General features: G+C 36.9%; 1 protein-coding gene across 1 annotated transcript in view; it reads left to right on the top strand.

The window, feature by feature from the left end:
* SNX14 (sorting nexin 14) overlaps positions 1-25,927 on the top strand; it is a 46,239-nt gene that overhangs the window by 787 nt on the left and 19,525 nt on the right. The window contains exons 3-16 of the mRNA XM_088519777.1: positions 199-275; positions 389-467; positions 4,300-4,343; positions 8,266-8,353; positions 10,700-10,784; positions 13,279-13,435; positions 14,078-14,153; positions 14,978-15,022; positions 15,112-15,192; positions 15,329-15,443; positions 17,633-17,788; positions 18,016-18,140; positions 19,193-19,251; positions 22,779-22,805. Of these exons, the coding sequence (XP_088375903.1) occupies positions 199-275; positions 389-467; positions 4,300-4,343; positions 8,266-8,353; positions 10,700-10,784; positions 13,279-13,435; positions 14,078-14,153; positions 14,978-15,022; positions 15,112-15,192; positions 15,329-15,443; positions 17,633-17,788; positions 18,016-18,140; positions 19,193-19,251; positions 22,779-22,805 (1,214 nt within the window). The remainder of the gene's footprint in view (positions 1-198; positions 276-388; positions 468-4,299; positions 4,344-8,265; positions 8,354-10,699; positions 10,785-13,278; positions 13,436-14,077; positions 14,154-14,977; positions 15,023-15,111; positions 15,193-15,328; positions 15,444-17,632; positions 17,789-18,015; positions 18,141-19,192; positions 19,252-22,778; positions 22,806-25,927) is intronic.

Raw genomic sequence — 25,927 nt, 5'->3', positions numbered from 1 at the left:
GGAAATTCGGTAGCAGATGGTGCGCAATGCTTGATAAATCATATATTAATCACCTCCTATTTTTTTTTTAACAACTTTGTCTTTATGCTGTTCCGTTCTCGATAACCATATACAGAAAGGCAAATTGACTAGTGTACCACTATATTGAGGAAGCTTTGATTTTGAGGACTAAAAACCTGTCCAAATGTTCTCTCTTAGCAGTTAGAACTCCCAGAGCTGTTTCCCCATGGTCACAGTTGTGCTGTCTGTGGCAAGGTCAAATGCAAGAGACACAGGTAAAGTCAAATACCTGGCACTGGTAACCTTAAAGTTGATTATGTTCTGTTTGTGGCAGTAGGAAACTTTCAGTCCAACATTGTTACATGAGCCTTTCTGCACTCTCCTACAGGCCTGCTTTGCTTCTAGAAAACTATCAGCCATGGCTGGACCTGAAAGTGCCTTCAAAGGTTGATGCATCCCTCTCAGAGGTAAATGCTGCTTCATTTCTTTAGTTTCTCGAAATAAGTATGTGTGTTGGTGGGGGGAGGTTCTCTTTTGGCTTGTTTTCCTTTTGTGTCCCCTTTAGACATGTTACTTCTGGACCAGTAGAAGCAAGTCAAAGGTAGTTCCTGCATAGGTTAACTTGTTCTTGCAAAAATCCATTTAGAGCATATACCAAGGACAGAGAAGCAAGGTGACATACTTGTTTCTCACATATATCATTGATTTTGTAGTAATGTGCCCAGACCTCAGGAAATGCATATAGTTTGGGTAGTGTGTGGGGAGGAGCAGTTTAAGTTTGCGTCATTAAAAAACATCTCTTAGTCTTGGAAAGTTCTGATTTTAACCTACTTAAGTCTCTGGAGGTTGAGAAGTGATATGCTCCACTACAAAGATTTCTGTAATGACGCTGAATATGCGTTTATAGGTAGTTACTCTTTAGACAAAGCTGTAACAGAGAAGTTAGTGCGTTTATTCAAATAACAACAAAATAATGACTGTTTCTAGGAAGACCCCAAATCGGTAAATGTCTTCAAATAAATTTGTTATGCCTTGTTCTCAAAAAATAGTATCTGCAGTTACTTTTCTTTTTGTTTGTGTGTGTGTGTTTTTTTTTTCCCCACCTTGGAGGCAATTGATGAAATACAAAAGATTTATCGATTCAGTTGCCAATGTCTGTCCTCAGAGCTAGAAGGATGTTTTCTTTAATTCGATTGCGAGTGATGGTGTCCAGGACGTGCCCCATAGCAAAAATTGCAAAAGGATGAAAACCTTAAGGGAAAAGAGGGATAGATAGTTGAGGTATGTTTTAAAATACCACACCAGCAACTTAGTAATTTCCTTTGTTTTAATGTTGCGACTTCCTCTGTAATTTTAGAAGTAAACTTTTATTGTTTTTAAAATATTGAATAATTAATTACAGTTGTTTAATATTTTATATAAGTTTTAAGACCAGGTTTATTAAAATACAGTATCTCTTTATACCATTGAAATAGGTTTATCGCTATAAAAAAACTGTTGTTTTAATAATAAAACATGGAATATCTTTATGCATAATGGCAAGTAACTCTGGCCATTTACCAAAGGATGCTGTAAATGCTGAAAGACTGGAAACTTTTGTTAAAACCATTTTTTTTCTCTAAAAGATGCAGCAGCTTAAATGGAAATTAATGCTAAAGAAAATACTGTATGTTACTCATAGCAGAGATATGAGCAGAAGCTATAATTATTTTCTATGGCATATCTTTAAAAGGTATTGCCTTACATTAACACATTAACGTTTTCACATTTGTTAGCTGTTACTGGGTTTCTGCTTTTACCACACTGTTTCTTTTTATTTTATTATTTTTTTTACTTCAGTCGCGTGTCCCTGGCTCACTTTATTGAGCAGTTCAGATGTGGCTTTTGTATCTCTAGTCCGTGCTTGGGTTCTTGTCTTTGACTGATTATGTAGAAGGAGGTACCAGAAGGAGGTACCAGGCTCCAGTTCTGTGCAGCCCCGAGGCAGTAAGACAGGATAATAACCCTTGGGGGTCCCAAACAGGCTCTGTCTGTGCACCTGAATCACCATTTCCACTCGGAATAAGGCTGCCCTGGGGATGCAGCACTTAATGTATGCCTGGAATTAGATAACCTACGTAGGGCTGGAAGGAGGCATTACTCTTATTTTCTTCCATGGGTTAATCATACATTAGGGGGAAACTGATACAGAGAGAACTGAATTAAGATTAATGAGGCTCTAAAGGTGTGGAGTAGCAGGAGTGCTTTTTGAAAAGCAAACTCTTAAATCATTTAGAAAAATTCTGGGATTTTTGAACATTACTTTTTCTAGTTCTTTTGCAGATTGAAGAATTTTAGCAAAATTCTCATTTCCCAGTGTTTCTAATTTGAACCAGTGTTGTAGTCTTAAGGCTTGTGGTTTTTTAAAGTGCTTACAGACTAATGCAACTTTGAATCAGAAGAAATTCAGGCTTTCAGAAAAATTCAGATTTTTCTCTCTTCGATTGTGGTGGCAGTTTGTCCCATTTTACTATCTCTCAATGTTTGTGCAACCTTGTTTTGGTTATCTAACTCCTATAAATGGTTTAAAACAGTAAGTAAAGCCTGTGCTTGACCTTTCCTCCCACCTTCATTTACAGTTATTATTATAAGCAATGTTGTTGTTATCAGCCATGAGTCTATCAGTATTTGATATTCTAAGCTGTGTTCTGCAGGAAAATGGTGTATTGACCTACCTATAACCTTTTTTTCCCTAAATCTTCATGCTTTTTTTTTTTTTCTTTCTTTTTTTTTTTTTGGCAATTTGAATTAGGTATGATTTCTGTTGGTCCTTTTTAGGTAAACTTCCAAGTGTTACAGAGTGGAAAAAAGAGAATTGAATTGCAGTATTGAGTTTTAATGAGTTTTTTCCTTTACCTACAATCTCTTTTTTTTTTTTTTTTTTGCTGTGTGAGAAACAGTTTAGGTTTAACTGTTACAAATCAAACCTGAGTAATATTTGGAAAAGAAAGCCAGTTGCTTTTCTTGCACAGCATCACAAAAGAAAAGGGATAGTGGAACAGGGTGCTGTCTGTTGATCTAATAAAACTTTCATTAATTTTCAGATTCTCAAGTTCTTGCTTTTAGTATGCAACCAGAATTTTTTCTTCTTGTTATTTCTAAAAGTAATTCAAACCTTTCTATACATTGCTGGAAAATGAATACCAAGAAGTTAGTTACTGTCTTGAATGTGCTCCTTGATGAAACAGAACTCTTGTAGCAGCATACAGGAAGTAAATTCTCTATGTTCTTTCTTTAGCTGTTTCTTATACTCTTACTCACTGTGTGTGTTTTACACTTTTAATCTCTTTCCAATTAAAAACTATACATCCATTGAGAACCAGTCATTCTGCAAAACGTTTGATAAACAAGCAGACTTTAAATGAACTGACTCATCCTTTATATGTAAAACCACGAGTAAAACTTAACAGACAAGGAGGTTGGGTCTTGTTAACTAGCATCCTTTGAGATGTCGTATCCATTCCGCTGGTGCTTGTGATCAGTCAGGGTGGTTGAGCTTGGATGATATTTCTGATGTTGTAGGGCTAGAAGGCAGTGGACATTTCTTAGCGCTTCATAAGAATGTAGTGGATGGCATGACAGTTTTTTTTTTTTTTTTTCTCCTCTCTTTTCTGAGCTAAATATTTACACCAGTGTCATCGGGAAGACTCGTAAGGTTCATACAGAAAGTCTTTATGGATTGTAGGCCTTGAGCTCCTATTGCTGGCAGAGTATTGCATGCTGTGTCCTGAGTGCTTGTATTTTAGAGTTTGGATGATTTAACATCTCAATTTCAGTGTTGCCTTCTGGTGTTACGGAGCAGCATGTTTAACTGCAGTGCCCTGTGTGTAGCTTAATGGTGTCTGTGTGTCCAGCATCAGGATGTTTATGGCCACATAGATAACTTGAGCTCTAGTAGTGTCTACTTGTCACTGTTGTTCTCAGCTCTGTGCAGGCTTGAAGTGTATTTAAGCTAGTTCTCTGGTCAGCCTCTGTGTAGGTGCCTTTGGCCCTTGACTGCTGGGTTTGTCCACATAGGGTTTTTGCCATATAAGTCCTACATACGGCCCTTTCATGTGGGATGCAATGAAAACATCAATTTATTACTGTTTGTCCAAAGCATTGAAAAACAATTGATTTCACAGTAGGACTGTATATTTGTACATAAAAGTTTTATACTAATGATATTCTATGAGTTTGGAAAGTATTTGTTTTAATATTTCTAACAAGGATTTGTGTTAAACTTTATTTTTGTAATATTACTTTTTTTGTTCTGCACAGGTGCTTGAACTGGTGCTGGAAAACTTTATTTATCCATGGTACAGGTATGAGCTTTCCATAGAAGTTACTATATTTGAACAACATAAACATCACTCAGGGCATCAGTTTTGTCTTGTTAGTGCCTCTTACGTGCTGTATGTTTTTTTCATGACTTACAACTGGTAGCAACTTTTCTGAAATTTGTACTTAGTCTAAAAATCGTTTTAGTATCAATCTTCCATATATTCATTTCCTAATAGCTCTTATTTGGAAATACACATGCCTTGCTTAAACCCTCTGTGATAGTCTGAATACAGGTTGTAGCCTCTTTGCAGAGCAGCAGTTAAGTTACCTAATTTTAGGGCTGTGAGTAATTACGTGAAACTCAGTTGAGTTATATTGTGTAAATAGCTTTGAAACAGCATATAAATAAAAGACAATGGCCTCCATGGATTTTTTTTTCCTGCCTTGTAACTTTATATATAAAATAGTGCTTTGTAGGAAATTTAAAAAAATCTATTTTTACCTGAACGTGCCAAGATGAATATATTATTTCAAGATTTAAAAATCAAATTTAAAATGAAATAAAGCACAAGTCAACTAGTATTTTGCCTTAATTCTTAATTTTATTTTTTTATTAAATGGAGAAATTCAATTTTGTGCTAAAATAAATGTAGACTTCTATTGTATTTTACTCTCCATTTTTTCCCTCCCTAACTCTGTGGCATCTAAAATTTCCTGGCAGACTTTTTTGCCTGTTTTTTCGGTTGTGGCTGATGTCTATACGTCTACATCTATTTCAGTTACATGATGAGTAAAGGCATTGAAGAATCTAGCCGCTCCTGCAAACAGCAGAGGGAGCTTGAGCACCATTTATTGTGAATCATCAATTTGGAAAACTCCAGGTTTTAACTCTCAAGTATAGAAAATTAGGGGATGTTTTGTTGAGCTCTTTGATGAAGCAACAAAGTAAGATTTGTCCCACAGAAAATACTAGTTCTGGCTTTTCCTGCAGGGGTTCTTATACCATTCTCATGTTTGTTCTGCCTCTGATGAAGGGACAGTTTTATTCATGAAGTGTTTCTGAGCTCTTCATCCACACCGTGTCTATCAGTGTGGGTACTAACCTCCAGCAGGCAATTCAGACTTGTCATATTAGGCTGACAAAAGACATTTTATTTATTGCTTTCCTTTTCATAAACATCTGAGAGCAGTTCCTTGTGCTATCTGACCCACCTTCAAGTAAATGCAGTTTATGCTTCTGCCCCCCCTGCCCAGGGTTCTGCCAGCTGATGCTGGCTTGCAGCACCCAGCACACTGGGCATTAGCAAAATACTGCAATGTGTCTCACCCAGGTGCAGAGACAGTTGATGCTTGCAAAGAATCCTTGTGAGATGGAATCGCAGAATTTACTGCTCCAGATATGAAGTGCTGTGAGCAGGGAAACATATGTATTTTAAGTTTATCTTGTTAATATGTTTTTGTAGTATATTGCTGTGCAACCCTTTCCTTGATAGACATGGAATTACTTCTGTTTTAAATGCAAGTAATATAACTGAAAAACCAAGAGTTGTGATGAACTACAAACCACAACTTTACATTTTTCTCAGCTTGTAGCTTATTTTCTTAATCCTTGAGGTAAGAGTTGGCCAGATTTTGGAAGAATAATTGTCAAATTAAAAATTCCCTTCAGTATTTGTACATGGTTTCATTTACGATAGATCACAAGACTTTGCGTGCAATAGCGGTTACATTTGTCTTTTTCGAGGCACTTGGCTCAGTTAACTGTTTACAATTAACTGACTAAGCCTTTTTATTTTAGCAAATAACTCCATTATGCTTACTGTTGTGTTTTTAAGTTCTTCCTTAAAAATTCTGGCAAAATGCAGCCAAACTTTAAAATGTTTCCAAGCAAGCTGTTTGGACCTTCCAATGTGTCACTGGAGATTTGGGATTTTACAGGTTCTGGATGTTCTTTTAACCACTCTTCAGTCTGCTGCTGATTAAAAGAATGTCTCTGTAACCTACGGCTTGTCGTGAAAGTACGTGTCATATAGTCATGTCCAAGTAGAATTAGCCAAAATGCTGCTAATCCAAGTGGCAGTAAAATAACAATTTTTGGTCCAAATAACTTTATGTATCTTGCTGTCTGTCAGATATTAATAATACAGCATGTTATTTGTTTGCTGATCTCTTGGCTTCTCTCAGTAGTGTAGAACAGTGTTTGCTAACCATTTTGCTTCCAAAATGTTCACTGCTCATCTTAAATGAAACGGAGTCCTACCATATGCTTGTCCTCATAGGATTAGCTGTGAAGGGTGGTTGTATCCCTTACAGGAAAGGGTACTTTCTAAGCAATCAGTTGTAGCCTTTCACAGGCAGGTCACCAGGGTCTGTGGAGAACAGTTCACCTTCAACACGTGTTTGAGTGCTATATAACCCAGGCAAACACTGCTGTAAAAAGCTGGGCGCTGAATAGTGCAATCTGATGATACAGACATAAAATATTCACTATCTTTCAAACATTTTTCTATCTTGTACTGAAATTTTAAAAAATACAAGTGGCAGTTGCATTTAATTCAAGTACAAACTCACTTGTTATTTAAAGCTGCAATGGCTTTTACATGTGGTCATCATCCAAAGCAGGATCTAGCTTTCTTTGGTGTGTCATTGCTTAGCTTTTATAATACAGTTTAACCAATAACTACTAATTTTTTAATAGCCAGATAGGCTTAAATGCCGGTATATATTTTTCTTTCTATTGCATATTGAAGAATGTTATTGTTATTATTAACTCAATTTAATTCCATTTTCTTCATCTAAGACTTAAACTGAATAAAAATGGCAAGTACATTGTTAAAAACAACATGGAGATATATGTTCTTCCTCTATAGTCAACTTAAAATGTTTTTACATGATTTTTTTTTTCTGCAGTGAATATACTGTGATGAAGCATTTGGAAACTGGAAAGCCAGATTAGAATTAGATTGAACTTTGACTCGTTTATTTCCAAGCAGTAACCATATTAAATAATTTCCACTCTGTTCTAAGCAGCAATATGTTGAGATTCTTAATTGTTTAGTTTATGAGTATTGAAGAATTTTGCAACTCATGCTACAATGAAACTTTTAAAAAAGTAAATAGTCATTAGCATATTTCAATTTTTCTACATACAAAACAACTTTTACCAGTTTCCTGCGCTACTTTCTTTTCTTCCTTTCAGGAAATGGCCATTTCTGGTCAGACAAGAAAGGGGAAGGAAATAAAGTATGAAATGGCAACTAAGTATTGGAATGTGTTTGGAAAAAGAATTACTGATGCAAGTTTTCTTTTGGAAGAGGCTCAGCTGAAATACTAGGATCTATTCCATTTCATTAGCGGTTACACAGGAGACTACCAACTGTGTAATAAAACTTAAAGTTAACATAGCCAAATCTGTATCTAGAACAGAACAAAATAATTAAAAACTTGCAATATAGAAGGTCTTGTAGTAGGTATTATGGAAAACCCAGTTTTGAATAGCTTGTCACACGTGCTCGCAGTGCTGCTTTTTCCCAAGGCCTTGCAGCTGTTAATTCAGACTCGCTACATGCCACTGAATGAGGAAGCAGTCACTGTTTTCATATATGTAGAAACTGAGTTAGGTAATGCTACTTTGTCAAAATTATGCAGGTCTGTATTAATAGAGCATAAATCAGTACATAACTTACATTCAGACTTTTTTCTTAAGCTGTTGTTGCATGTGCAGACATACTGGGAATGCTGTGGTGATGATATGGGGGGTTTTGTTTTCCTGTTCTTTTTTTTCTCTTCTCAAATAGAAGATGGGTTTCTCTGGTACCACTCAGTGACTTTCATTTTTATTAATATATATTATCACCATTGAATGTTCTTATTCCAGCTTTTAGCAGGGCTAAATGTGTTGGTTTTGGATTAATGCAATGTTTTCTTCTGGTTTCTTGTGTGACTTGTTTTATATCTCTGCAGAAACATTACTGATGATGAATCCTCTGTGGATGAACTGAGGGGCACGCTGCGTTTCTTTGCATCTGTGTTGGTTCGGAGAATTCACAAGGTAAAGGGGCCTAAAGGATTTAGTGTTGATTATCCATTTGAAATTGCATACGTAACTAAACAGTTCTTCAACTCTTTTTAAAAAATTATGATTCTAAAATTAATCCTGTAACCAGATAGAAAGTTCCCTCTTTGTGCTTATCTATTCTCTCCTTTTGGACCTTAACCTATTCCTGGTTAGAAGCTGTCTTTGAAGATTCCTGCAAGTGAAGATCCTGCTAATAGCAGTGCAAGGCATGTTTAAAACCTTGGGTTGGTCTTTTACATGTTTTTTAGTGGTTTAATCCAAGTAAAAATAATTTTGACAATTAAGAAAAAGAATTATTAGACAATGGTTAGCGGGGTACCTGTCTTCATGGCTTCGCATCGGTTGGGTTCTTTGAATGCAGTCAAGGTCCTTCATTGTTCATGAATAGGAGACCAAGTAAGTGGATAGAGCCCTGTAAGAATTGAAATAGCTACGAGCCATGTGCTGTGCTGGTTCTTAAAGTTCTGAAGACTGAATTTTAAAGATTCGAGTTACCTGCTAACTGTGTTTAGTATGTTAGCACATACACCATGGTGTTCTCTGGTGAAGTGCTTTAAGCCTTTTTAGAGGAATTACTTCTAAATTTTTGTCTGTTAAAAGCAGGAAGAGATGCTAACTCATTTTCCAGATTTCCTCAGTGTTGGCCCCTCTGCTGGAGCTGCTACCATAAGTGCGCGTGCCTGTGTATGAGACACTTTTCCCCTCCCTAGTAACAGCAGTATTTCCCAAGCTGCAAGTTGTGAATGTGCTCTATCATGACTGATTAATAGCCTGATTCTGTCCTTGCTGTATATCAAATCCAGATGACTTTCTTGTTTATTGTAATTCAAGCATGTTGCTTTTCAAGTTAATGTGGGGGAAAATTAGTATACGTTCTGGGCAGTGCAGACATGATGATGTGAAGCCGAAGTAAATCTTTCAAAGCGAAAGTATAGAGCAAGTCTTAAAATTTAACTTGTAGTTCTGATGCATGCAGTTGTTACTTGGAATTTTAGTAAATTTATTGTTGGTCCAGCAAAGAATGGTGTTGGGACAGTGCCTCCTTTATTGATCTTGTAATAAGGTATCAGTTGTGTTGTCTCAGATGAACCACATCATCTTTTACCAGCCAGTCTGAATTTAAATAAAGTAATAATTTTTCAGTATCTGCCTTGACAGTAGCAAAGTGTAAATAATATATTCAATTTTGTGTATCTGGCTACAGAATATGTGCAACAATAATTCAAAAACATTACAGCTGTGAAGGTATTAAACACTGGTGCGGGAGACTGCAAAAATAAAGAATGTCACTAAGTTCGTTTCTTATTACAGATAGATTTATTTGCATACATCCTGTGTAATAATTTATCATGTCTGTTTGTATGAAGTGCTGTACATACTTTGGATAAAATGGTACTCATAGAACTTTATATTTTGGAATAGAAGGAAAATTAGGTGTGCTCCATCATGCAATAGAGTGTGGTATCTCATGCTATACACTCTACTTCTCAGCCCATACCTTATATGCTCAGCAAAAGTATAGGTATGTACGTGCATACCCTCCCTACACACACTGAGGCAGCCTGGACTGAGAGCTGTGATGCACAAACCAATGAAAATGCTTAGAAATGAAAGCAGATGTGCAAGGCAAAAAACTTGTGCTTATTAGTTAAGACTTAAAACTGTTTCAGATAAAAGAATCTTTGGGGGTTTATTCAGTTCCAGCCATTGCCTTTCTGTGTAAGACTGATGGGCAGCTTTGTTTAAAAAAAATAATAATGAACACTGCTTAAAGGCAGTCTGCTCTCACATAGTATGCTATATTTTTCTCTGCAGTTGAGCCTGCTATAGAGTTTTCTTGTTATGGGCATGCTGGGGTTAGGTATGTTGGAAGGTCTTTCTCCTTTGCTTACAAACTGGAGCTGACCTTGATTTGGTTCCTTTTAGCAAGTTCTAGTCTCTAGTCCTTGCTTGTATGAGCGGGCCAGGTATTAGCTGTGCACCTCACATCCTGTGGGAGACCGTGCGGGAATAGGTGCTCGTCTCACAGGGACTTGGAAATCAAGCTGTAAGATTGTAATTATTGCCGTGGACTTCGTTGACAATAGAGGTGTGAACAATACTGTTCATGAGACTTAGTTGCAAATAGTGTTGTCTGTCTTGACCAGAAAATGAGAATACTGTCGGTTTTTCTAGTTAATTAATTTGTTTTATCTAGAGGATTAATTTAATGATTAGAATGGGGTTGTATAATCAAATTATATCTAGTAGTTTTTTCTTGAATGATTTTTTGAAAAAAAAAAAAACACAATTCTCTCTCATTTTGAAACTTCTCTTTAGGTGGATGTCCCAACTGTTGTAACAAAGAAGATGCTCAAGGCAGCAATGAAACACATAGAAGTAATAGCCAAAGCCAGGCAGAAAGGTACTATCAATTTAAAATGGCGAGTTTATTTCTCCGTGTTTGTCATTTATATTTGCTTAATCTTTTCACCCTTTTCTTTTATTTGTCTTCTGAAGGGTGCAGACAAATATGGAAAAAGTTTTGATACAAATCCTGTCTGTTTTGAAGTTCAGCATTCAGATATCTCCATAATTTTGAAATATTTTTTTTCCCTCTGTTTGGTAAACAGGAACATGTTCTTGTCTGCTCGCAGCAGTCAAGATCATCTTGCATCATCAACAACTTTCTTGAAGTTTTCCCTCTGTGTTCTAGATGAGCAATTCTAATTGAAAGGCAATGTCTGTATCTAATAAACGCTCTGCACTGTTGCTCCTCCAGCTAGAGCTGATTTCGTGTCTCCAAGTTACTAAATCTTAAAACAAATGTAATTGGAGTTACTGAAGAACCACTCGACAAATGTTAGGTGTTGAGAGCAGTAGCCGTCGGCACAGCTGCAGAAGTAACATACCAGCATTTTGATACTTCTTCAAAAGAACTTCTACTCATTTAACCAGGACAGGAAGAAAAGGAAAGTTGATTGTTTGCTTTTTAAGTCCTAATGTGTGAAGAATGCAAATGTTTAATTTGACACAAGGCTCTGATACTTCTTTAGAACTCTGCTTATTACAAACTAAAATATTTCCAATTTGATGACTGATGTGAGCAGTTAGTGGAGCTGTTCATTGTGTTGAAAAGCCACGTTTATTAACCATGGAGAGATTTTGAATAGTAGCATATTTAATCCTTGTCCAGAATAGGAATATCTTCACAAGCTTAATGTAAAAATTATATTAAGACTGCACATTGAAAGAATATTTGGAAAATAGTGTAGTTGCTGATGGAAAATTAGTTAGCTTGACTTTTCCCCATACACACATACTGGCTGTGTTCCACAATATTATCTACTTAAATCTGGTTTCATTCAACTTTTAAACATAGCTGTTTGCTTTCACTTTAGTCATGAATTTTTCCTCCTTACCCTCAAAATGTCCCCTTATTACATACCCTTAAAATGTCCCCTTGATACACGTAAATACTTGTTGTTTGACTTTTGAAGGTATACTGTGAGCAAATGAAATCATTTTTCATGGTACAGCAAAAGATTCAAAACACAGGCTTATCTTGCTGTGCTGTTCATGCCTGATTTCATTCTGTCTTTGATTTCTCTTAAGGAGTTGGAAACTTTTTTTTTTCCTTTTTTCTAGCAGAAAAAAAGAAAGACTTTTCAGTTTTCAGTGCATGGCATCAAAAAAATTCAGTATTTTTCAGGAAAGGGTGTTTTCCTTGAGAGCAAGTAGCAGCTGAAAGTGACTCTTGTACCAGAACTTTTTAGCAAGTATTTCTAACGGCCACCCATCCATCATACATGGTTCAGGGGTAGCTTTCAGGCCTTGCTTTTGTTGCTGACTGAGCGTAATTTGTCCTGTTTGTTTACTTTTGTATCCTTTTTAAGATGATTGCTCTAGGAGGCCTTCCTCTTTCTTCCCATTCTTAACCTGTACCTCTCCTCACAACTCCTTAGTTCTCCTTATAAATCCCAACTATTTGCACAAATGATTCAGTGTTCAGAGTCCAGAATTCATTTTTCTTCCTCTCTGCTTATAGTGACACCAACCTGGCAGGTTTTGGCAGGTAGTAGACATTCCTGTGTCTCATACCAGCCAATACTGTTCTTGGTGGTGAGGTACGTGCTAGCTGACTTCTGTATGTGTTAAAATCTGTTAAAACAACATTTAGTTTTCTGATATTATGTGTCTAAGCTGTGCTTTTGGGGTTCTTGGTGTGGAGTCTATGTTGGATTGTTAACACAGCTAGGTGTGAATTATTGCAGCTCAGTTATTGCTCTTAAAGTGATTTGAAGGAATATAAAATAGATGTTGCCAATTAATATACAGAGTTCTTAACTTGATAAATCATGTATTAAGAAAGCCAAACAGCTACTTGCAGCATTCTTCCACAGTGCCTTGACCATTTTGTTTTGATTTATAGTATATTTAAAAGATATATTCCTTCATGTTTGTTTCGAAATGTTCTAAGCAGGAAACATGCATGACTGAATAAATAAAGGTTTGTAGTTGTAGGCAAGTCAATATGTAAAAGCACAATAAAACTGTAGAAAAAGAGAAGCTTGGGCAAAAGCAAGCAGAGGTGGAGCATGTTTGGGAGCATGTTTTTTTTAAAGGAATCAAATTGTTGAGCTCTTCAATAATTATGAATAAAAAACAAATATTCTGGAAACCCTACAAATTACAGCTATTTGGTGAAGGAATTCTTATTTCTATGTGAGACTTAATGTTTACATAGCCAGACCTCAAAGTCTAAGCAAAGGTAGTTTTTTTTTTTTAAGTTACTACATGGTTATTTTTTGTACATGTACTAAAAGTATTAACTTTTTAGGACAAATAGAAAAGCAATCTCCTCTTGTTTTGCAATAAGAAAAAAATGGAACAACTGTAATTTTGTCTTCTACTCACAGTGAAAAATGCAGAATTTTTGCAGCAAGCTGCTTTAGAAGAGTATGGACCAGAGCTCCATGTTGCTTTGAGAAGTCGAAGAGATGAACTTCACTACTTGAGAAAACTTACTGAACTACTTTTTCCTTATATTTTACCTCCAAAATCAACAGAGTGCAGGTATCAAAAGTATTGATTAGCCTTTGTTAAAGTATCTACGTATGTAGTGCTGTCATTTGGGGGAGTGAAGGAATCCTTGGTTTGCTTTCCATACAAGTGAAGCAAGTGATAAACTTCTGCCTAGAATTTTCGCTGGTTTTATTCCCTGCTTGTTTGGATGTATTGTGTGCACAGAGGTCTCCTTCAAGGCCTCCTCCGAGAGAACTTTGGGAGAACGTGGAAGTAGATGGTTCAAGAGAGTTCAGGTCTCAGCCTGTCACAGTCAGGACTGTTAGGTGTCCCTGACCGTACTTGCATCCACTCTTTAAACTGTATTGGCACCTTCTCCTCCCGCTTGGAAGTTTCATCCTGTGTAATGCAGATGCTGATGTTTTCTCCTTTTGTATAATAGCCTGTTGGAGGTTATCCTTGCTAGAAAACAGGAGACCAGAATGCTAATTTTCTTCTAGGTGTGTACAGTTTTCTCCATATTATCCCTTTGGTTGCACATTCAAGGCTAGTGGTAGCCCTTTGCAGGGTGGGGGTGGCATTTGTGATGAGTCTTAAAAATATTTCAGCACACTTAAGGTACTAATTAACACTGAAATATATTTCTGTGTAAATGCTAAAATGTATTTTTTTTTTTTTTGTTTCCCTCCATAGATCCCTGGCACTTCTTATAAGAGAGATCCTGCCTGGTTCTGTTTTCCTGCCCTCTCTGGATTTCTTAGCTGATCCTGTAAGGCTTTGGAGTGCAGACATTTTCCCTATTACTATTTTCCTCCTAAGCAAGCAGTGTGTTATGGTGAAATAAACTGTGTACAGTGGCTTACTTGCTGTAGCTTGGACTAAGTAAAAGAAAAAGAAACATTGCACCCAATTATTTTCCTGTTTCTGTATTATTTGATTTGGGTGCTTAACTGACTAGACTGATTTAAAATGCAGTTTGGGCATGATCTCTTAAGACTGTGTTTTTAATAAAAGGCAACAATTCCCATAAAATGGGAGAATACTGCAGTAATATAAGCACCTTCATGATGATGATAACTACATTTAAACAAGGGCTCGATTACTTAACTGTAGCTAAATTTTTACAGCAATCTAAGTTAATCAGCTTTTTTATTGTTATTGCAGTATTGAAACCAATTGTTTTGTCCTTAACTCTGCTAAAAACAAAGTATTTATTTTTAAATGTGGGATAGTGTTATTTTTTCTATTTTTATGTATATATTTTAATAGGTGAAATTTCTATACTTATGAATATATCACCTAGTTGCAAGCAGAAAGTACTGTAGCTGTGGAAGAATCAGTAACTTGTTAGATCTGCACTAACAGCAAAAATGCCTTGTAGAGTTTTCTTCCACCAGATGAAGAGTGTTTTGGTTCAGATCTCTTGAAATTCCCTGCAGTGTAAATATTCGGAGGACTTTCAAGACAGATTTTTTATTGTGTAAACACATTACTAATGTGTTTACAGATTTGCGGAAATGACATGAAAATGAAATGATTTTCATCAAGTTTGACGTTTTCTTAACCTTAATTTTGTGTTGTGTTTTTCTGTAGGACACTGTCAACCACTTGCTGCTAATCTTCTTTGATGATAGTCCAGTGAGTATTGGCAGTATTAAAGCAGTAGTAACCTGCTTGTTCACCTGTTCAATAAGCATTCTTACTCATTTTTTTTGTCTCTTTGACAGCCTGAGAAAGCAACAGAGCCTACTTCTTCATTGGTTCCATTCCTACAGAAATTTGCAGAGCCAAGAAATAAAAAACCATCTGTAAGTAAAGAAAACATTTTTTTTTTCTTCTTTAAATAAGTATATTGCTTTACCTGCTGTTCTTGTTTCTACAACTTTTCCAATATTTACTCTTAGTGGGAGTTTGAAAATTGACTTCATTTTTGACCTTTTTAAGGTCCTGAAACTGGAGCTAAAGGAGATCAGAAATCAACAAGATCTTTTATTCCGATTTATGAACTTCCTGAAACAGGAAGGGGCAGTCCACGTGTTGCAGTTCTGCCTGACTGTAGGTAAGGCTACATATTTAATAACTGAGCTCTACTTGATCTTTAAAAGCTTTAAGAACTTACATGTTCAAGTGAATGTTCTTTTTTTTTTTTTAAATAGACAATGTAGTTAAGCAAGTTTAAGTTTTAAGCAAGATTAAGTTTCAGGATCTGTATTCAGTTACTTCATCATGTCCTGATTCTTTAATGCTGATCTTGAAAGTGTTAATGTTATTGTGCGATTTTGCTCTTAATTGTATTTCTATTTATCAATAAAGGTTGTACATTTTAAAGTAAAATCTTTTTGCAAGAAAAAGCATTCTGGCCACTTATACAAGAGAAACCTGCCTTTTCTCTTATGTCATTATTAAAGTATTTCTAAAATGAGCTTCACATCATACGAAGCTTTTCATGTTTTTCTGGACCTAAGGTTCTGATGTGTATACAAAGCAGAAACATAGCATGACTACTAAAGCTATTGAAACCTCCTGGTTGACAACCTATCTCTTGATTATGAAGTTTGTGTTTGTTTTTGCTGTTACCTAAGTGTTGGCTGGAAAGTCCCCTGTTTTTCAATGGTACATTTTTCTGTGAAACTTCATAATTCACAATGGCTTATTTCATTTTTTTTTCTCTAATAGTGGCTAGTTACTGGCTTATCTTGATAACTTTTTTTTTTTTTTGCCAAGATCATATGTGTGTGTACACATATGCATGCATCTCTCTATATATAGTTTTGTGTGTGTGTGCATTTCTAACCAGTCAGGAGCAGGAGTGTTTCTTGTTGATCAGTAGTTACAAAAACATGATGGATAACTTCTTTTATTCTCCGTGTGTTAAAATTTGCCTCCCATCAAACTGTATTGCCACTACAGTGATCTGGACCTTTCCACATCATTTAAGTTTATGATATTATGTTGTATACAGTAATAAAGATAGCTGCAAAAATTCTGTCATTCTTTATTGCAAAAGCAAGCAAATACTTCTATATTGCATAGAAAATAATGGCTCTGTCTTCTTATCCCAAACCTATGCATGCAGCAGGAAGATGTGAAATTCAATACGAGGCAGACTTTATCTCATGAAGTACTGCAGAAATAATTAATAACTGCATAAATGAAACATCTCTCTGCACACAGCTTCTTATGGGCTCATAATCCTTCCAAAAACATTGGCTTTTTGTCAGGAAAAGCTCCTCACCCCGCCAAAAATGAATTAGTGCCTGATGTATGTGCAAAGGATCCTGAGCTGACACACAGTTCTCTGGAGCTGCTTCCTGGGGCAGGAGTGTTTCTCCATCTGTGGGTATTGCCAGTGATCAGTTTTCACCTCTGAGCACTTCCTAAATTCAGGGCTTGTCTCTTGCACTCTGAAGCACCAAGGTTCTGCGTTAGCTTTTAAAACAAAAGGGAAGATTATGTGCCCCGCTTTGGCTCTCTCAAGTTATACAGTCTCACACTCTGTCTCTATTGTTGGTTACTATTTACTAGGTAGAGAGAAATATCTTGGATGTGAAGCAGTTTGGGCGTGGAGGGGAGATATGCAGGTGGAGAACTCTGAAGAAATCTGTTCTAGCCCATTAATTGAAAAAATCAAGTGAATCCCAACTTATTTTTCTTTCTTCTTTCTTGGCAATGGTAATGCCATTAATGGGAGGAACAATAAGTTGACTAGGATTGCACAATGATTGTATTGGATGGATTTTTAGGCAAGGGAAGTTCATTGCCAAGTTAGCGTGATACTAAAGAAGCTATTGAACGTGTAGAGAACTTTTGCTGAACCTTAGAAATAAAGTAGCAGCAGAATGGGCACATGACTGGTTTAAACTTCTGTTGAAACTCTATGTATGTTTAGCTTGAACTGGAAGCCTTGCTAAAAGAAATTATCATTTCCACATTAGCAATCCAAAAAGAAAAAAAAAATCTGTTCTCTTGCCAGGAATAACTAGATATTTTTATGGGGTTTTCTTTACTAGGATAAGGAATAGCTAGTTTTAATTACAATATTTCTTAGAATTAATTTTAGGAATAAACTTGATTTTTGATGAAAACTAGGCTACCTTGAGATTTCTAGATGTCTTTTATTTCTCTTTGTTTAATTTTTTTATGAATGACTGTATCTGCTGGATTACACCAGTTACATCTGTTATACACCACTTCAACATGCCACTGCTTTGCAAAGTTGATCAACATTTGCTTTCCCCTGTTTTTTAGAGGAATTCAATGACCGAATTTTGCGACCAGAACTATCAGATACTGAGAAGATGGCTCTTCATGAGGAAGTGCAGAAAATTTACAAAACTTACTGTTTGGATGAAAGCATTGACAAAATTAGATTTGATCCTTTCATAGTGGAAGAAATTCAAAGAAGTAAGTTTGAAATTGAAAAGAAAAATAGTGGAATTAGAGAACATTACTTTTATCATACTTTTTAAAATGTTAGCACTCTGCTAGGTTATGCTTAAACCTTGTTTTGTCAATATTTTTGTATTGTAAGCAATTATATGTCAGGCTTGCTTTAGCTTGCAAAGCAAACAAAACCTAAGTCCAGAACAAGAGAACAACTAATGTCTTTTATATTTACAAAATTTTTGTAGTTGCTGAAGGTCCTTACGTGGATGTTGTGAAACTTCAAACTATGAGATGTCTTTTTGAAGCTTATGAGCATGTTCTTTTTCTCCTTGAGAATGTTTTTACTCCTATGTTTTGTCACAGTGATGAGGTAAGCATGAAGGATTTGAAGTCTTAAAGCGTGATTATTATTATTATTATTATTATTTTTTTTTTAAGATATCCTCTATGTAGCAAGGATCTGCATGTGCAGCTGAATTTGTAGTTAGTACTACAGAGCCAGGACAAATCTCACTAAGAAAACTGGACTTATTCTGACTTGACACATCATCAATAGAATAAAAAGGAAATAAAAATCTCCATTTATTGGTGTAATAATTAGCAAATATCACTGCTATTACAAAAGACTCCTTTCCTTTTACAACTGCATATTTAATGCAGAAGTAATAGGTGTGATAGACATGAAACTGAACTAAGACTTTATTTAGTTTTCAAAATATGAAAGTACTGAGAAGATGCAGAGTTTTTACGTAGGCATTTGTGTTAAGCATTTCCATCTCCTAAGGTGTGAGGAAGGTGGTTCAAAGGATTCATTAGGGAAACCAGAAATTAGTGTTCCATGATTAGTGGAGCAAACTGGGTTCTGAATGTAAAGTAAATTCCCTGTATCAAGCATGCAGCTGCCAGAAGTCTTCCCCTCGGAAACATTTAAGCTCAGGAGTGGGTCTGAATTCTTGCTACCTTTAGAGTTTGTGTGTATAAATCAGGTGCATGTTAGTCACCACACCTACCTAAGACAGAATATATTGACTTGTCTTAGGAATGAGATGCTTACCTTGGAGTCATTCTTCATAAAGTGCCTCTATTAAAGATGATGGCACCTTTTCAATAGTAATATAATGCTTCAAAGTCATGATATTTTTCAAGGAAAAGGCATGAGTTATGGGGCTCAATTTTAGTTTTATTTCAGTTTTGATTTTTGTCTTTTTATCTCAAGATTAATGAATGTAAAATAACTCATAGTCTTGGGGCCATGTATTATGTCCTTTTGCCAAATGAATAACCTAACCTAAGTGGTTAAAGGCAGCTTGCCTTTTGCTTATTTCTGTCCTTGTTTCCTGGATTCTGCAATGTTGTTGCGTAGCAGCCTTGTGCTAGGAGGCCAGTGTTTTCTTTGATATTTTTTCTTGTGTCTACCTGTAGTACTTCAGGCACCTTTTGAGAGGAGCAGAGTCACCAACCCGCAATTCGAAGTTTAACAGGTACGTTTGGCAGAATCTTCTGAGTTTGCTTTTTGGTTGAAAGTTTCAAAAGATTAAGCCATAGGGGTTTTATTGGTGCTTGATATTAGTTTGACTACGTTTTAACAGTACTGTTTTTATAGAAAAATTAATTGCTGGAGGATCAAGCAGCATTATAGAACATGCCCATGCTCCTTCGCTTTTTTACATAAAAGAACTTAAAACATGGTTCAGACCTTAACATTTGAGAAGGGGAATGAAGAAAATAAATATACAGTGACAACAAAAGAAAATAAAATAGTGAATTACAGTTGCTGTAAATATGAACACCATATTGTTGGTACAGAGCTCGGTCATGTTGGGTTACAAGTCATATGAGAATGGAGAGTGTGTCCAACCTATTTTGCCTGGTTGTACTTTAGGAATCCCCTGATATTTTAACAGGAAGGTTTTGACTTTTCTACTAGGTCAAATGTGTTTTCCCTTCCCTATTCCTAGTGTAGTGTCAGAAGCATCATCTCTTAGTTTGGGTATATGCTTACAGAGGACCTTCAGGCTCCTAAGGCCTGAGGAGCAGGAGAAGACCAAGTATCTCCTCTGGTGTGGAGAACAGGAGCAAATTTCAAGGTTTACAAGTCAAACTGTTCATGGAGCTCACACTGGAAAATGATGCAGATATTGGAGTCTATTTGTAATTTTGCTCTGTTTATATTAACAGAGAGGGAGACAGAAAAATATTTCTTAAACTTTCTCCCTTCTGTGCCTTGGCAAGCAACAAGTCTCCTGTAGCTGGAGTGTCAAACACTGTCTTTATTGTCCCTTGTTATTACTACTGGCCATTAAATTGGTGGTAGTGGTGGCCATAGCAGGTGCTCCTCTTTGAAGAGCAAGTTTCTTATAGAACTCTTTTGAGACCAGGCTTTCCTTCTGTGTATGAAACACAGAACACACGAAAAGAAGAATGTGAAAGATCCACAATACTGTAGAAAATACTAGTGTTTGTCATCTTAGATTACCTTCTAGAGGAGGAAGAGCAGGTTACCAATCTTTTCTACTTTCAGTTAAGAAATACATAGTAGCCCCCTTGAGTCAATGTATTATGAGGAGTTTATAATGTGTGATCCCTCTCACCTATGCTAATGTTCTTGGAAAGGTTTACACGGTTGTTCTCTCCAAGAGACCCATCTGCGACATCTCTCCATAGTCCTTGCAGCTCTCATGCATCTAGGACTCCAGCTGTGGAGTAGCTCTCTTGACTTGGTGCTGGCACACTCTGTTCCTTAGCAAAGAGACATGGAAGACAGCTGGCCCAGCTGCACTTTTTCTCTTTATGATATTCCACTGGCAATGGTAACCTTAAAACACACGCAGGCCTCTGCTGAAGATGGCTACAGGGTTTCATGTAGACCTGTAAATCTGTCTTCTGCTATCTATCCCCCAGACTTTCATACAAAGGATGGAGGTATTGCATTATACACTTCTTAAATCTTGGCATTCTAGTTAAAGTATGAAACCGTTTAGGTCATCCCCTTGGTGCTTTTCTTTTCAAATATAACAAATTAAATTACAAGCAGTCTCTACCTGGAGATTCTGAGGCAGGCCTCTGGTTACAAAATAACCGCAGTTGGTGCCTTTGGGAACTGCTGCAACACATTCTTCTAGAGTTCAAGGAGCATCCTTGGTGTTCCTGAGGATGTATCTGTTTCACATTTCAGCATGATTTGAGTGCCTGAGTAGGTGCAGCAGCTTGTGATGTGAGGTACTGTGTGTCTGAAGTAGTGCCTCAGTGATTGCAGTGAAACAGAGGCCCTATCTGAAAATAGTTTGATTGCAGCCTAGGAGTCTGCCCTCTGTAAATTACTTGCAGAATTATTACAGATGTTATCCATATGCACATACCTCATCCTGCCTTCTCTCCCCTCTCCCAGCATTAGTTCCAGTTGAGGGAAATTACAGGCAAAGAGATCAACTTTGTCTTCTGGATCTTTAATTTGATACTTTGCTGGGGTACTGCGTGGATACTGCTGATTAAAAAGCCTGTGAGATCAGGTAGTAGGTGTGAAGTCCTAGGGGAATGCATGTAGGCAGTGTGTTGAAAGATTTCACTTCTGGTATGGCCAGAAACTTGCCTTTATGAAGCATTTTTTGGAGAATGCAGTGGGAAGGTAGAAGGAGTTGTCTGTAAGTGTCTAGTTTCTGACGTGAATCACTGTTTCTGCTATCTGTATAAAAAGATCATAATTTTGGGGTGCACAGATGAGACAAATAATGCTCTATGCAAACTGTGTAGGTAACACATGAGAAGTCCCAGTGTTTTTGGAGTCTCCGGATGATTTCAATGTGACTTCTTGACTGAGCAGTGGTTGTCAGAAGTTTAACTCCCTAGATGGTATTTTCCACGTGGCTAATTAACTAGGTTTTAAGTTCTAATTCTGGTGACATCAAATTTGGGCATATGGAAGAGAGGCCGCAGTGAAGGGGTATGGGGGGGTAATTTCCCAGCCTTCTGGGTTGTTAAATACCTGCCTTGCTTTGCTACGTACTGTGACCATGCATAAAAATAGCAGCATGCTGTTCTGTTTTCTCATCTTTGAAAACACAATAAAGTTAAAACATTTTTTCAAGTGAGAGTCCAAATAGAAGGAGATATTAACAGTTTGGGGGAATGATTAGGAATAAAACAGATTTAAAAGTCTGTGAGCAGTTGCATGCAATGTAATTGCTCTTATTTGTCAGCATCAGTTTCCATTTGCTGGGTTATGTTTCCAGTTTTGCAGTTAACATAATTGAAAAGGTGTCTTAGATGCCTTCAAATCAGTTCCTGTTCTAAAATAAAATCTGCAATTTGAGAGCTTGAGTCCCATAAGCAATATGATGTATCAGTTTGTTCAGAGTTCAGTAGCTCCTGTGAACTAAAGACAAACCATGTGTGTGGTGACTGCATTAATGTTAGTACATCTGAGCATCTCTGTTGGAATTACTGAGCTGGTGGCTGGGGTTCTGTGACTCAAGTTATGCACTGTCAAAAATAAGCAAACACTTGTAAAGTCTGTGTTTTTTTTTTTTTTGAGATCTTTAAATTCTGAGTTTATAGTAGTTACTTTATTTACTCTATTTAATACAAAGATTTTTCTACTGTGTAATAGTCAATTGCCTTTTCTCTGTATTGACCAAATGAACTAGGCTGCTACGTGACTTTTGAACACAAAAAAAATGTTTACTTCTAGCTTAACACCACAGTTAGCTTTAAGAATGGAAAACATTTTCTTTAAACTTGTAGCTGCTTGGTTTTAATGACATAAGTTTTTAATTCAAAGATGATTTTGCTAATGAAATGTGCAGGCGCTGGTGGTTTTAGTATCTCTTGGATATTAGCATTTAATTTTCTAAGATTTTAGGTCAGAAATTGTAGGCTTTTTTTTTTTTTGATTAATTTATAGTGAAGGATGTAGTTTATCCAGCTTTGCTTGGGATAGGTCTTTCAAGTTTGGGATATTTTTGTTATTCTTCCCTGGGCTTTGAGGTAATTTATATGCCTGTTGTTGCAGAAGTAGCCTGAGTTTGGATGACTTTCGGTAAGTCAATCTAACACTCAATAAATGTTGTCTGTTAGCTGGACTGCATCTCTCATGCCTACATCACACAGTCTTTATAACAGCAGTTAACTGGTTGTTTTATTTTTAAGAACATGCGAATGTCTTTTCTGGTCTAAATCGCCTTTCTTCCCAAGTTCAATTTACTCCTCATGTCCTCTTCACAAGTGTTTACAAATTGCTTAATATTTTTTGCAAGTTTGCAATATACTAATATACCTTGCTGTTAACTATTTGTTCACTGTTGGTTTTGAAATACATCTGTATAACTTGATGCATTTTTTTCACCTGTGCATGCTAGCTACCCTGTAAGAGATTTCCAAAATTTCATTTACCCCATATCCCATTTCCAGATTGGAGGTTTCATCCATTTAGCTGCTTGTTTTATCTTGCGTAGCTGTGTCCAACATGACCATTGCTTTGCATTGCATGCAAATGTAACCGTTTTATGAATACTGTAAGGTTTAAAGTCAAACATTAAAAATAGGAATTCCCCAAATTAGCTCTCTGTGCAGCCTTGCGAATACTGTAGCTTGATTACAATACATGTTTCTTTAATAGTCTAGATAGTCTGTGATTGCTTAATCACTTAATACCATAATAGTTGTTCAGTGGTTTATTTTCTCATTATTTGTGCCATATTAAATGCACAAACACAGAAAGCAGGTTTTTTCATAATGGACTGTTCCTTAGAATTTGTCAGTAGAGCATCAGTGTCTTAAACATGATTCGTACCATTCACACTATCATCTCCGTGTTGGAGGCTGAGAATCAAGATACAAAGAAACTTTGTTTTATGCCTCAGTTTTAGCATACTGACCTATATCTTCCTAGAGCGTTAAGCAGGGAATAACATTTGAAATATAAGTGCAGGTTTTTAGGTGCAGCCATATGTGCGCGCCACTTATCCTCACCGTGTGTAAAGGTTCCAAGCGAGCCCAAGGGAAATGATGCTCCGCTTGCACGAGCTTGTAACGGTCTAGCTTGATGTGTACAACTTGTGAACAGCCGCAGGGGGAGAAGAGAGCAGCAATAGCAGCCCTGCCCGTCACCTCCGAGGGTCTGTGCTGAGCCCGAGCAGGACAGGGATCCCCGGGGAAAAGCCCTTTGCGTCCGTCCGCGATGAAAACGGCACCGCAGCCTGCGCGGCGGCACCCGCGCGGGCCTCGCTCAGCAACTGCCAACTGCAATTCCTGGCGTTGCGCATGTGTAACTTCTGAAGCTTAAAAAAAAGGAAAAACCTCTTTTCCCTCTTTTCCAAAAATACATATTCCAACCCACTGTCATCACATCGTTCATCAGGAACGTTGGAAGCTGTAGATTCTCCAGACATAGCCCTGCAAAAAAAGCAGTTATAGGATGATGCAGCTACAGGATGATGCTCTGCTAATGCTGTGATGTGGGTCAGCACTAGAGGGAGTGGGGAACTTTTGCCGATGGCTTTCATATATATTTGCTGCCAGTAGCAGTGGTGAGGCTTGGAGGATTTGGTTTCTGCTCCAAACTGGCCACCTCCTCTCCTCTAACTTGACCCTTTCTTTCCCTGTGCCTTGAAACTGGCCATATCCTTGCCTGGCCTCTTCTCTCCCCCTTGCATCCTGATCCCCATTTGTTTTTTGTTTTGCTCGGCTTTTTCAACTTTGATCATCCAGTTGTGCGTCTGTTTCTGTGACCCTCTTGAGGCTTTTTCCATGCTCATCTAAGGCAGCTTGTGCAGTATGTGCTTGTTCAAGGATTTCTAGCAGACCAGTCCCGTATTTGCTCTATATTTTGCCCTGTATGTGCTCTGATTCCTGTATATTCTTGTTCTTAATTTTTCTCTTTCCTTGTGAAGAGGATCCCATCTCATGCTTGTCAGTTTATTCCTGTTCCAGTTTAGTGGCAGCTCTGTATTCTTAGGTCCTTTATTTGGGCCCAAAATGTGGACAGTAGAGTTGGTGACTCCTCACTGTTAGTTCAGATCCTGGCCCCATAGCGCAGCACTGCGGTTACTAGTGAGGTTCTATTCTGCCTCCAGCTGGAGCCAAAAAAAAATCAGTGCGAAAAGAATTTTCAGAAATTTGAGGCTGTGATGATCAAATCTCCAAGCTGGTACAAATTAACTTATTTTTTTATTGAAATTTTGAGAATTGCGCAAGTTTTCATAGGAATGATGAAAGCTTCCAGGGAAGTCAAATCAGTAGTTCACTTACTAGTCTTCTAGAAAGCTGCCTAGTTTTGTCTGAGCACAGTGCATATTTTGCTGGACCTATGTTTAAGCTCTTGAACAAGATTCAGATAGTTAATCAACAGGGAAGAAATTTCAGCTGATGAAAAGCAATAAAATCAATAGAAAAAGCTTTTTTTCTTAAATGTTCAAACAAGGATTTACACTACAAAGGGTCAGGCAACCTTGTCTCTCATTTACAGAGGTAAGGATAGCAAAGGCACGTGGTGCCTCTCTGCTTTGGAGCTGATAGTGAATAAGAGGTAGGAAATGGAAAAGCTTTGGAAGGACAGTGGGTTATTTATGCAGTTTTGGTTATGTGTACACAGCCTGCACAAAAGTATAAACAGGAAGAATGTTGCCGCTAATAAACATCTTTGGATAATAATAATAATCTATGAAGTCCTTTTGCATCTTTGGTTCTGCAGTTCCCTTCATTGATTTTTAGCTTGCATATCAACTGTGTGTATTGTATGGATGTAAGCAGCATCACGTTAGCTTTGTATTCAATAGAAACATTTTTCTTCCTGGAATTTGTTCTAATTAGCATTTCTATGCAAGACATGGACTTCCATAACAGGTTTTTATAGGGGTATAGGAATGCTAAGATTTGTTTTCTCACCAATAAATGTATTTCCTGCTCAAACTTTCTTTCCTTAACTTGTTGATTTTCAGGTGCTTTATCATAAGTTGCCTTATTTCTGGACAATATTTTAAAACAATTTCATCTTCCAGGCAGATTGACTCTTCAAGCCAAGATTCCTCAGTCACATCTGTTTTCTCTCATGCTCAGTCCTGCTCCTTGCACATTCCTTTTGTTTGTCCTTAATGTTTGCACGTATCTCACAATGTTGCATCATACATGCTTGTAAAATTCTGGGATGTTAATATAAAAAAT

Source organism: Tinamus guttatus, unplaced genomic scaffold (assembly GCF_059628265.1).
Source record: "Tinamus guttatus ecotype Peru unplaced genomic scaffold, ASM5962826v1 Tinamus_guttatus_pri_ptg000070l, whole genome shotgun sequence".
NCBI lineage: Eukaryota > Metazoa > Chordata > Aves > Tinamiformes > Tinamidae > Tinamus > Tinamus guttatus.
This window is presented reverse-complemented; position numbering and strand designations above follow the sequence as displayed.